The following is a 13752-nucleotide window of genomic DNA, read 5'->3' on the forward strand; positions in this document are numbered from 1 at the left end:
ATACAGCTAGCAGGGCCTTTGGTTTCTCCAAAATGCACGCGGCAGAGAAGTGCCATGATCCTCTCTTGATCTGTAAGAGGTAGTTTTTCAAGTATCCATAACCTTGAGGAATATTGAGATGTCATTTGCAACATTATAATTAAGCCAGTGAATTATCAGGTAAGACAAGCAGCTAATAAATGCAGGTGTCCTTTGGAGGTTATACTCAAGGAGTGGGTATTTGCACAGGATATGGCAACAATTTCTAAAGTGTGGGTGTCTAAAGATCCTGCTGCTCAGAGTTGTAAATAGTGATGAACGTTCACACATGTCCACTTAGAACAAGGCATTCTGTGGAAAGTTCTTCAAACCAATCAGATTCTTTGAACCACTTTTGTGCTTTGAGTGTTTTCCTTCCCAGTGGCCATGTGGGATTAGGAAACAGTTCTCACCTCTTTGACTCCTTCAGTTAATAATGAAAAAACATTTTTAAAGGCAAGGCTCTGAAATTTCATTATATGACATTATAAGAAAATAACTAGCCTGTGGAGCTCTGTTTGATTAGCTGGTAGAGAGGGCTGGGTAGGATTTTATTTAATAAAAGTGTAATAAGAAGAGGGCCTTGTTTTTTCTACATTAATAAAGTTGAACAGGTACATTCCCTACAACTTTGCAATTTCACTCTGAAAGAAGTCTTTCCATGAGCAGCAGGAGCCATACATTATAATATTCATAGAAGCATTGCTCATAATAGCAATAAACCAGAAATGGCCCAAATGTCCATTAAAAGTAGAAGAATCTATAAATAAAATTGTGGTATATTTATATAACAGAATACTATACAGCAATGAAGATGAATGAACTGTAACTACACACATTCGTGAATTTAAAGATATATGGAATTTTAAAAATCACATTAAAAATCAATGTTTTAAAGTAAGTCAAACCAAATAATATACTGTCAAGGGATGAATATGCGGGTGTTAAAACCATAAAGAAAAGAAAAGCAATGATGAACACAGAGCTCAGAATAGTAGGGTCCCCGTGGTGGCTGGAGGAGGAAGCCATCAGGGAGCTGGATGGCCCGTCTGAGGTCCTGCACATGTCTTTTTTTTTTTTTTTTTTTTTAAGATTTTACTCATTTATTCCTGAGAGAGAGAGAGAGAGAGAGAGAGAGAGAGAGAGAGAGGCAGAGACACAGGCAGAGGGAGAAGCAGGCTCCATGCAGGGAGCCCGACATGGGACTTGATCCAGGGTCCCCAGCATCATGCTCTGGGCTGAAGCCAGTCTTAAACCACCGAGCCACCCAGGCGTCCCCCATGTTTTATTTTTTAAGCTGAGTGGTGGGTACGTGGCGAGGTGTTCACTTTACTGTATCTTTTTTTTTTTTTTTTAAATTTTTTATTTATTTATGATAGTCACAGAGAGAGAGAGAGAGGCAGAGACACAGGCAGAGGGAGAAGCAGGCTCCATGCACCGGGAGCCCGATGTGGGATTCGATCCCGGGTCTCCAGGATCGCGCCCTGGGCCAAAGGCAGGCGCTAAACCGCTGCGCCACCCAGGGATCCCCCACTTTACTGTATCTTAAAGTATACACATGCATCCCATATATCCCTTTGTATATATATTTCACAACAAAGATGTTTGAAAGAATGAATGAAACACGAAGGCACATGACCTTCTAATGTGGAGAGACGTAGGGAAATGTGCTGTTAGAGACCAGGGGGTCAAGTCACGGTTGGTTTGTTTTTGGTTTTAGGTTTTAGCTGAGAAACCACGCAACATATTTTATGCTGATAGGAATGGTCCAGCAGAAGAAAGGGAAATTGGTGTTAGAAAGATAAAGGGGGGCGGATCATGTTGGAGCAAGTGCTTGGTTGATGGGGGAGTGTGAGAGCCAGTGCCAAGGGAGGGACTGGCCCCTTTGGAAGCAGTAAGAGACCTTCTCCCATTGTGACAGGGACAGTGACTCTGGGCACAAATTCAGATGAGTTTGTAGATTGGGGAATTGGAGGTTGTGAGTTTTTTTTTTAAGTTTTTATTTATTTATTCATGAGAGACACACAGCAAGAGGCAGAGACATAGGCAGAGGGAGGAGAAGCAGGCTCCCCGAGGAGAGCCCAATGTGGAACTTGATCCCAGGACCCCAGGATCATGCTCTGAGTCAAAGGCAGACTCTCAACCACTGAGCCACCCAGGTGCCCTGGAGGTTGTGAGTTAATAGAAAACACATACACTGGCCTCTGCGCTGCTGCACTCTCCTGACACGGGGCGCCTGAAACCCCTGTACGTTCCTGGGTGCTAAGAGCACCGGAGCAGCTCTAGCTCTACTGAAGAGACTCTGCGGGAGCTCCTGGACGGCTCCTGGGTGGGGGCTGGTCACCTGAGAGGACAAGCCATGATCAGAAGCTGGAATTTCAACCCCACCCCACCCCACACTTATCCAGAGACGGGGAGGGGCTGACAACGGAGGTCATGATCCATCACGCCTGATGGAGAATCCTCCATAAAATCCCAGTGGCACAGGGTTTGGAGAGCTTCCCGGGGGTGGACACTTCCACGAGTGAGAAGGTGACACACCCCAGCTCCACGGGGGCAGATTTCCCACGCTCAGAACCCTCCCAGACCATGTCCTGTGGATCTCTTCATCTGGGTGTTTATCTTGTCCTTCATCATGTCCTTTAATAAACTGGTAAATGTGTTTCTCTGGGCTCTGTGAGCTGCTCTAGTAAATCAGCTGGACTCCAGAAAGGGGTCCTGGGAATCTCTGATTTGTAGCCAAGTGAGACAGAAGTTGTGGTCACCTGGGACCTACTCCTGGCGGCTGGCCCCTGGGCCCTGACCCCTCTGAGACCGTCTCCAGGGAGACAGCAGCATCAGAACAGTTAAATCACAGGACACCCTGCTGGTGTCACACAGAATTGCTTGGTGTGGGGACACTCCCCCCCCCCCCACATTTGGTGACATGTGGGAAGTGGAATGTTCTGTATGAAAGTAAAGGAGGAGCACAGTGGAGTAAGGACTGTTTTTCTAATACAGGGGCCAACTGCCTATGTTCTCTCTGTGCTGGAGGAAGCACACAGCGAGGTTCTCTGCTGATGTGAGGACACAGTGGCGGTGGGGGGGGGGGGGATGAAGCAACAGGGGGTACATGTCACCCAGAGCATCAGAGGACCCACAAGGGCACCCGAACCAAGCAGGGTGGTGGTCAGAGATGCTCAAGGTAAATATTTACCAGGGGGTCAGTTGGAGTGGTGACGAGCCCAAGGTTTGAGTGCAGGTGGACGTGGGCTGAGACACTGACAGTGGTTCTCAGCCAGGGCCCACTGCCTACACTCCGGGGGCAAAATGCATGGGGACTTTCTTTCTTTTTTTTTTAAGATTTTATTTATTTACTCATGAGAGAGAGAGAGAGAGAGAGAGGCAGAGACACAGGCAGAGGGAGAAGCAGGCTCCATGCAGGGAGCCCGACGTGGGACTCGATCCCAGGTCTCCAGGATCATGCCCTGGGCCGAAGGCGGCGCTAAACCGCTGCGCCACCCAGGCTGCCCTGCATGGGGACTTTCGATGTGGCCATGACTGTCCAGTACGAGGGATTGTCCTACCGCAGTGACAAGAGGGCCCCGGGGGAAAAACACTGGGTTAGGGTTCAGGATGGGTCATCTGTGTGGGTGAAGTTCCTGGGAATGAATGAGGACAGGAACGGGGTGGAGGGTGGAGGGGAAGACAGGCAGGAGGAGGGAGAGCATTGGGGAGCATGGGGGCTTGAGGTGGAGAGGAGGAGGTGTGGGCAGGTTGGGGGGACACACTCTGGGAGAGTGCACCCACAGGGGACACCTGAGTTTCAGATAAAGCAGGGGCAGGAGACATTGGAAGAAGTGGGGACTACTGCAGCGCTTGCCTGTTGCAGACTGGGAGTCCCACTGGGCGCACTGGAAGGGGCCCAGCAAGGACGAATAGCCAGGCATGCTGGCTGCGGTCGGGCATGCAGACCGAGGGACGGCCTCAGAGCCTAGGGATGGCTGTGTGACAGGCATGTCCTGGTGGTCTGCCAGGAAGGGGGCCAACAGCTCAGAGGACAGCCCGGAGTCCCCGTGCCCAGATCAGGGGCTTCTCAGTCACTGCTCCTTGCAGCAGCTCCAGCTGGAATGCCCCTTGAGTAATTTATATGGATTCAGCCAAACCCAGGCGACATTCAGAAAATCACACCGTATCTCTCTTGAAGTTTGAGGGAGATTCAACTGCCCGATCTTTCAGACATTCGTGTGTCCAACAGACGACAGGCTGCCTGACAGTTGCCTCGCCTGAGAAGTTCTCATTTCTGCGGACAGAGAAGGCTCAGAGTGCACAGAACAGAGTTGGGAGGGACAGAGAGGGGCTCCCGTGACCCTCGTGCCCGGAGTCTCGTCCACATGCCGATCGGGATTCAGGAGCCTGAGGTGCTGAATGGAAGCAGGAGCTTCACGATGGGCTGGTTTCAGAGGTGTTTCCTGTGCCACCTGCATGTTCTTGTGCTAATGACCACGTGATCATTTTTGTGTAAAGCAGGAATCAAGACGTGGGCTGTTGTGAGGGCTCCATGGAGTAATGGGACTACTGTGCCCCTCCCGGTCCTGAGGTGACACAGCGGGGGGACAATAATACGATTTCCTTTGTCTTGTCCATGAAATCCACTGGCCTGTCCAGACTCAAGGTGACGAGGGGGGATGCTGTCACTCGCGGGGATGCTGGTCTTCTGGGGATTGCAAGTTGCCTGTCCGGGTGCTGCTAGGGCCTCCCTGTAGTGGCCACTCACTGATACGGGGGGAGGAAGTGGGAGGCGGGGTGTCCTTCTGCCCTAGATCCGGGCTGAGGCTGCCAGCCCAGCGGGCCTTTGTCTTGTTCCAGATTGCTGATCCCCAAACTCCAGTCCCTACTTGGCTTGGATAACCACTGGCCACACAGACTGAGGGTCCTGGGTAGACAGAAAAGCTTTCCCTTCTCTGATTTTTCGCTGCCCTGCCCAGCGCATCGCTCGTTTTCCGGTGCAGAGCAAGCAGGGCGGAGGGTACGTGCCTCCATCCGAGCGCCTGCCTTAGCGGCTCTACTAACTGTATTCCGGGTCCTGTCTGCAAAGCTCAAAGGACGGCCTGTGGAGGCAGGTGACTCTCCCTGTAGCTTCAGGAGACCTGAAGGTTGCCCAGGTGCTAGCTCCCACCGTTTGCTGGGAGTTAGGGGTGAGCGTGGCAGCCAATGGCTCCCTGAGCTGGGGCCACTGAGTGGTCAGGAGTATTTGGTGGAACCAGGTAACTGCTCTCAAATGAGGGGGTCAGAGAGGAGCTCCAAGTAGAGGGACTACTGTGCTCAACAGCATGGGAATGGGACATTCCTGATTGGGACCATGGAGCCCATGGAGCTGCAGAGTAAGGTGTGGCCGTCCAACCTCTGGAAACGAACATTTCCATGACCAGGTTGAGAGAAGCCCCTTTCTTTAACTCTCGTTAGCTTTCCCCTTGGCCTGGACAAGAAGTAAACCCATCTCCACTGGCCAGCGTAGGGCCAAGGTACAATCTTGGGGAGGATTTTCTTTTTGGGGAACAGACTAAAGGGATGAATTTGAGAGAGCTCAGCAGTTCTCTGGGTTCAGAATCTGAAAGGAGGTAAGTAGCTGCCTGCATCTAATTTACTTGCAAGAGTGGGTTGTAAATGCATGAAGCTATTGATCTTTATTAGCATACATTTATGCAAACTTATCACAAGGTCAGGATCCAGGTGATGAGAACCTGAGGAGCAGATGATAATGGGGGGAAAAAGGGACTGTTTTTCTCAGTATATTTGGCATCTTCTTTGCAGGCAAGAGGAGTTGCTTTACCAGACCTGTGTTTGTGGCCAACTTGTTACAGTCTGTTAGGAACCTGGAAGGTCCCTTTAGTTCATGTGCTCGAGGGGAGAACAAACGTTCGTTCCTTCTTAGCAGAGTGGACAGGCAGTGACGGCAAGAGTCACCACTTATTTAACAATACTTACCTTCAGAAGTTTTTGAGCTAGTGGAGGGAACTACCACTTGGCTAGGTACAAAAAGGCCAGTGGAGAAGGAAGGCTCAGGTTGCAGGTGCTAAGCAGAAGGGGAACAGGTGTACAGGAAACAGGGAGTCCTATCACCCTGGCTCCTGCTTGCTTGATGCTAAAGATGGGTGTGCACACACGCAGTGGAGCCATCCCTCTGTAGGTCCCTCCCCCGTACTCTGGGTGGACAGCAGAGGAGGTGTCTCCCCTCACAGCCTGGTTTCATTGCCTGGAAGCCAGGGCTGACACCCACTACCTGTGAGGAGTGTGGTTATGCTCTTTGGCAGCTAAGGACTTGGCCCATGGACTCAGGTTCAAAAGCAAGTGCGTGAGTAAATGCACAGGCACGTACAAGAGGGCCAACTGTATCTCTGCAGAGCAGACAGAAGCCTTGGGTTTTAAGAGTCGCCTCCCACCCTCTAACATAAATACATGACAGCTACAGTCTGGAGGTCAGAAAGCACTCGTAAAACATTTTCTATAAAAGTATTTTTTTTAATAAATCGATGTATTTCAATGTTGTTAACATGATAGCCCAATGCTATATCAAGGTAGCAAAAGTGAAATTCCTGGTATTTGTTTTTTATATAAACACTATGAATGACAGTACATTTGCATTCAACTTCACAAGAAATTATCTTCAGGTTCATGAAGATTCTTTAACAGCTGTAACACCTCTCAAACAGTGAAGACGTGTATTGACTGCGTAGACAAGGCGAGTCTAGTAACTGAGCCATACTCTAAGACCAGATGGCAGGGAAGAAGATGCGATGGCAGCATGGCCAGCTTGCTGAACAAAACCCAAAGGAAACACAGCATGTATCAAAACGACCGAATATCTTGCAGAAATGGAGCCAAAAGAAGACACACAGATTAGAGCCCTGAAGCAGTGAATGTGTTTCTACCCGTTTTGTGATGGAGAGAAGCCACGGATACGGAGTCCCGCCGCTGTCTGTAGCGTGGACTCTCCTCGTACACACAATGGCGTCCATCGGCTAACACCAGAATTCCTGCTCTGTACAAATGCTGGTGAAGGGAGCTTTGCGCTATTGCTGTGGGTCAGAGCAACAGTTGGCTGGGGTTCAGGCATCCAGCGGAGGCTCTTTTGACTCCACCTCCTACAACTCCGGACTCCCACTTTCCAAAACTGATGCCCCCTCTTAGGGTTGACAAAACCAACCAACCAACCAACCAACCAACCAATTCACTCACCCAAGGGTATGGGAACAACAGAAACCAGTAGCTTCTGACCCTCCCACACTGTTACCATCCAGCCCACCATGAGAAATGGGTTTCACTCAGTTACAATACAGAATCTCTGACTCCATCATGTCACATGTGTCCTAATGACTGGATTTTTCTCAACAGAGATCAGGCTGAGAACATAATTCTTTCTCTGCAAAGGCAAGGAAAAGCTGGTTAAATGCTAGTGAGTTAAGTTCAACCTCAACTCTGAACTACAGAGAGGAACTGGTTTATATGAGATTTTCTAACATAAAGATATTTCTCTCTTTTCAACCTCAAGTACAACTGGGTTGCAAGCAAGCTCACACCCAGGATTTTATCTGCTGATTGTTAGTATGATAAATGGCCTCAGGCCACTACTTATTTCTACCAGGACCCTTCACACTATTTTTCACTCCAAATGCTGCAGGTGAAAGTAAATACAATGCAACAATAATGAAATCATTTGTGTGTGGAGGTGCTGGGTTCCGGATGAGCACAGATGGGGTTTTCTCAGCTATTCCCCAGGAAGACTCTAACCGACAGGCCCTCCTTTTCATGGGTCAGCAGCACAGACTAAGATCATGTTTCTCTGAATGCATTAGAAACTGTCATCCACCACATTATTTAAAAAATATCCCAAACGGCATCAGACGTTTTTATAGCCGACCGGGGTTTAGGACTCTCCTCTGAGTGAACAAACGCACTGCCAGAGTCTTAGTGTTTTATTCTAAATCTCCTTTTTATGCCTGAACCAAGTGAACTTCTTGCAAAGATCCTATATTCCTTTCTTCTTCCTGTCCCATCTCTTAAAAGAGTGCTCTGCACCCACTAAAGAACTGAGGATAGACTTGTCAAGGCTTGCCTCTCCAAGAACGGAACAGTCAAAAACATGTAGGTTAAGTGGTTTCATTGTCCTCAGGTCAGGGCTTCTAACCCAAGGTTTGTTTTCCCTAGGAATAGGGTGGGCTTAAGTTGATAAAATGAATCAAAATCAGCTGATGGAAAAGTTAAAAATGTACTTTACTCAAAGATATGTATCTTTATAAAGGGCAATAGCAAACAATCCAATCTAGAAGTTGAAATAAAAGTAGGTGACTTTAAAACTAACAATCTCTATAAAGCTGAAGTCACTGCCTTGGATAATTTATATGCTGCACCCAATATTCTACGTAGGACATTCATTCTTAAGGCAGAAAAATGGAATCTGACATGTAATGACTTGGCCCTTACATCCAAGGGTCACACTGGGAGTAGATCTGAGCAGAGTCCTTGCTAATGAGGACTTATCTGCGGTGACAATTCCTTTCTCAGGGTAGGTTCTGTAAGAGACACATTTGAGAGAACGGAAAAAGATGAATTTTAAGACACACAAATATCTTTCAACATAAAGTCAATGCGACTGGGTTTTCTATGATGAGGTGGTGCTACTCCCATAACAAGCCAACGAACTCCAACACACTCTGTCTGAAATGGTACGTAAGATGTCGGAATATCCAATAATGAACTTTCTGGAGAGTGTTGCTTCAGACTCCAGTTTTCAAGGTCTAGTATGAAAGGCAGCCTGAATAGTTATAAAGCAGTTGAATGTCAAGTCACACTGCTACTCAGAGGGCTGCCACTTAGGATCTTTCCAACCCCGTCAACACAGCCCAGTGCAGGGAGGGTAGCAGTATGTATTAAAATAAAGATGAAGCCCCCAACACATGTGCAAAAATACTCCTCAGTGACTAGCAGAATATCTTTAACGAAAACCATCTTAACTACAGACTCAGAGGCGTCCAAGCTGGACGGACACAGGAATGGACCAGCCCACCGCAGTGGACTGGAATTTGGGATTAAAAGCCCCCCCTCTGGTCTGGGGGAGCCCCAGGCTCCGAGGTCTCAGGCCACGTGTGCTCCTTCTCCTCTGTGTCCGGGTGCCACAACGCTAACAAAACCAAACACCAACCTAAAAGACCATTCTTAAGCAGGTGATGGTGACTCTAAGCACTCAAGGACCTCTCGTGTGCCTAGTGTTAATGCCGTAGCTCTGGCAACTGTCAGAAGTGTACAAAGATGACCTGCCTCACTGGTGAAGACGTGAAGATTTTCTTCTTTCACGGTGGCAGGAGTCCATGCAAGATTTGTAAACAGCGATACAAAATACTGTAAACATAACTTAACAGAACTCGTATAAAACAAGTAAATCCAAATTTACAAGTGGGTAAAAAAAACCAGAGGGCAGCTTCATACAAAGTTCTCCCTCCTGCGCCAAGTGATTCTTTTGATTACAAATATAATCCTGAGCTGAAAAACTGGGATTTGGGGGAGAGCCATCTTTGCATACAAAATATCCAGAGGACGCTTACTCTTTTACTTTTCTCTAGTTGATAGTCAACTGTCAAGAGACAGCTCTGAAGAGGTGACTTTGGAGACGTTTATAGTTTAGTGTGGCGCCCAGGTCTGGAGCCCGCTGTGGTGCTGGCCATGGATGCGGACGCAGCAGCGTCCTCGGCCTCCTCCAACTCGTCCTGCAGCTCCTGGCTGACGCTGGACTGCAGGGCTGCGGGGGTGAGCCACTCCTTGGGGAGACAACTCTGTAGGAAGGGGATACAGGAGCTGAAGTAGGCAAGCCGATTGATCCAGCGAGGAATCTCTTTCCCACAGAGAATCTATGGGGGACAAAGGGTACTGTATTAGGAAGAAGAATAAGGTTGGCCTGGGCCAGTGCCAGGGAGTGGGGCAGGCAGAGACAAGTAGGTGCGCAGGACACGTGGCCCCTGGGCCCCTTCCGCTGGCCCATCTGTTTCTCTACGAAGCCTGGTTCAAGTGGCTACTTTCTACACCTGTAGCATCAAGTTACTCTGCTGGGCTCCCTTCTGTCTCTGATCCTGGGACTGCCCCGAGATGTGTGCACCCGTGCTCTGAACGCCAGAGGAAAAGCCTTGCCAGCGCGCGCGCGCGCACACACACACACTAGGAGTTTAACAGGTCAGAGTGGTGGGTTTTGGGTCCTTTCCTGTCTGTGAAGTCTCCCTTTTCAGACTCTTTTCTACTCCCACCAGGCTTCATTACTCCATTTCTGCTGGCCTGCATTTTACCGTTACTTCTGTCCCTGACCCGCATCTCCCTAGGCAAAGAACCGTCTCCCCAGATGCAGACCTGGCTGTGTGAGTCGGTGTCAGCAGTGGGGCCAAGCGCAGAACCAGGTCAGCACCCACTGCAGTGACGGAAGCAGAAGTGGGCCAGGCGGGTGGCCCCCAGCCCCCACCCGATCCTTAGGACCCCAGAGCCTCACTGCCCGGCTCTGCAGATAGGACACACTGCGGGCTTCCGCAGCTAAGTTTCCTGTCTTCACCCTCCTTCCCGCCTACACACAACACTGGGCTCCCTGCCTCCACTGTCCCCTCAGCGGTTTGCCTCTAGTCGGGTCAAAGATTAGGATTAGGTGATCTTAGTTGATGATTTGGGAAAAAGGTTTCAAAGTATTTATGTCCAAAAATTGGCTAAAATGTAAATAAACTTGTACCGGTAATTAAGCAAGGTAACTTCTCTCTCCAAAGGGTTAGCCTTCCGTGACAAAGGTTACATTCCCTTTAAATACGATGTCTTAACCATAGGGTCAGTGGTCTCACTTGAGGGAAGATGGCATGTTTTGACCAAATTTGATCACCTGGTGAGCAGCACAGAGAGACAGAGATGACTTAAAAATATTTGAGAGGGGCACCTGGGAGGCTCAGTGGGTGAAGCATCTGCTTGGGCTCAGGTCATGATCTCGGGGTCCTGGAATCAAGGCCCATGTTGGGCTCCCTGCTCAGCAGGGAGTCTGCTTCTCCCTCTGCCCCTTCCACTCCGCTACTACACTCTTTCAAAAACAAAAAACAAAGTCTTAAAAAGTATTTGAGAAATGTGTCTGTGAACTAGATCTGGGGGAAAACCAAGCAATGACCACTCCTCTCTCTCTACTCTAGGAAACCCAGGCAAACAAGTATTACATTATATTTTATACCCAAGACACATTGTGGGGTGGGGTGGGGGGTAATCTGCGTACCTGAAGGTTAACTACACAAGTGGTGGCGAGGTTAGCTTTATAGCCACTGTTGACTATTCACTTCTTTCAACCTACTTCCCAAATCCTGGTTTTACTCAACAAGCTACCTTCCTTCTTATATTCATGTGCTTCCTGGGAAGCTGATTTCATCCTTATGCAATGCCAGGTGGTGTGACCTGATCAGCCAAAAACACGGTACTATAAACTATAGCCTCCTGATATGTAGGAGTTGTGCTGGGATACAGTCACACCCGTGGGCTGAGTTCTTAATGGCAGAGTCCAGTTGGTGACCAGTCCCCCAGCCTGTAACCACTCCCCCATTTGTCGGTCCTCAGAAGCACGCTGGTCCTCCATCAAGCCAACATCTTTAATCTTCAAGTCCAGACCCATCAGTGAGTCATTCAACATGGTAACTTGAATTTTAAAAACATTTATTTGAGAGAGCGAGCACACACGAATGAGTGGGGGTGGTGGTGGAGGGCAGAGGGAGAGGGAGAAGCAGGCACCCCATTGAGCAGGGAGCCTGACATGGGGCTCGATTCCCAGGACCCTAAGACCATGACCTGAAATGAAGGCAGATGCTTAACCCACTGAGCCACCCAGGCACTTCATAACTTCAATTTTTAAAATGAATTAGATTGTAGAAAGGAGGGCTAATTGTGAATTTGTTTTAACACATTATGTGTACATGTGTGTATAAATACTGGGTCACGATATAAAGCCTATCTCTTACAGCGGGTAGTGGTTTATTTTGCATTTAGGCTTCAACCAGTCATTCCCCTTTTAGAAATCTACCCCAGGGACACAATGGCTAGATATGGAGATGTAAGCATGCGGTGGTTTGTTCTAGCGCTGTAATGGTAGGAGTGGCCATCCTTGTCTTGTCCTGATCTTTTCCCCACTGAGTGTGACATGGGCTGTGGGCCTGTCACCTTTGGCTTTTATTAGGTTGAGGGATGTTCCCTCTCTACCCACTTTGTTGAGTTTTATTGTAAGTGGATGCTAAGTTTTGTCTAGTGCTTTTCCGCATCTACTGAGATGATCATAGGATTTTTATCTTTCATGTTGCTAATGTGGTTATCACACAGATGGATGTGAAAATGTGGAACTGCCCTTGCATCCCTGGGATAAATTCCACTTGATTATGGTGCAGAATCCTCTTCAATGTACTGTTGAATTTGGTTTGCGAATGTTGAGGATTTCTGCACTTCTGTTCATCAGGGATGTTGGCCTTTGACTTCTTTTTTTGTGATGTCCTTGTCTGGTTTTGGTATCAGGGTGATGCTGGCCTCGTAGAATGAATTTGAAAGTGTTCCCTTTTCTCTCATTTTTAGGAGAAGTTTGAGGTTAGATATTATTAAATCTTGAGCATTTGGTAGAATTCACCAGTCAAGCTGTCTGGTCTTGGACTTTTGTTTGCTGGAAGGTTTTTGATTCAATCACCTTAGTAATAATAGGTCCAATCAGTTTTTTTCTATTTCTCTGTGACTCAGTCTCAGAAAATTGTATATTTCTAAGAATTTGTCCATCTCTTCATAGTTGTCCAATCTGTTCAGTGTCTTCCAATCCTCGTATTTGTTGTATCTGTTGTAACTTCTCTTTCATTTTTTTACTTATTTGAGCCCTCTCTTCCCCTTTTGAGTATAGCTAAAGATTTGTCAATTTTGCTTATCTTTTCAAAGAACCAGCTCTTAGTTTCATTGATCTGTTTATTGTCTTTTTAGTCTATAGATTTCATTTATTTCTATTCTGATCTTTATTACTTCTTTCCTTCTAACCTTGGGCTTTGTTCTTTTCTAGTTCCTTTAGGTATAAGTTCGATTGTTTGAGATTTTTCCTGTGAGGTACATGAAATACTTTTAAATCTGGGGGGGGGGGGGATTCATGATAAAATAACCCAAACAACTCTTGATCATCTTTGGAGAATGCTACTGAGCTGCATGAGTGGTCCCCAACACCACCTCCAGTTAGATGATGACCTGCCAAGAGGGCCAAGGGACCAGGCACACAGCTGCATTCACAGCCATGATCCACTACAGGGAAGAGGATGAGAAGTACAGAAGAAATCACATACCAAGCATTCAAAGGGCATCTCCCAGTGGAATCACACAGGATATATTTAATTACCCCACAAAGGAGCCAGGACAACACATGTGAAATGTCCACTAGGGAAGCTTGCTAGACACCCAGCATCCAAAGTCTTATGGGGGCCTGGCTGTGCAGGTACCCACTCCTTAGCATGTGTCAAGTTTTTAGATTCCCCAGAATCTAAGCAGGTGTTTAGCGGAAATCACACTGTTCAAACAAATGGGTGAGGCACGGTGTGCCACTCCTCCAGCTTCAGAATGTTGGGAGCCCTTCTGAAAGTCAAGTTCTCAGATGCATTAAGAAAGGCCGCTCCCTCCCCGATAAGCAGGCCTTTATAAGGACAGCAGCCTCTAATGTTTTAGCTTTTTTTTTTTTTTTTTTTT

At 47.8% G+C, this 13752-nt stretch overlaps 1 protein-coding gene across 4 annotated transcripts in view; it reads right to left on the reverse strand.

Annotated features, from left to right (window-relative positions):
* Window positions 1-6498: 6498 nt before the first annotated feature.
* The window catches only part of DESI2 (desumoylating isopeptidase 2), a 45713-nt gene continuing 38459 nt past the window's right edge, over window positions 6499-13752 (reverse strand). For 3 of the 4 annotated variants that reach the window (XM_041752473.1, XM_041752462.1, XM_041752467.1), the window contains one exon: window positions 6499-9902. In XM_041752473.1, the coding sequence (XP_041608407.1) occupies window positions 9669-9902 (234 nt within the window). In that variant the 3' untranslated portion in view covers window positions 6499-9668. The remainder of the gene's footprint in view (window positions 9903-13752) is intronic. The other variant, XM_041752468.1, reaches the window with a different exon arrangement.

The sequence above is a fragment of the Vulpes lagopus genome, chromosome 1 (genome assembly GCF_018345385.1).
Source record: "Vulpes lagopus strain Blue_001 chromosome 1, ASM1834538v1, whole genome shotgun sequence".
NCBI classification, from domain to species: domain Eukaryota; kingdom Metazoa; phylum Chordata; class Mammalia; order Carnivora; family Canidae; genus Vulpes; species Vulpes lagopus.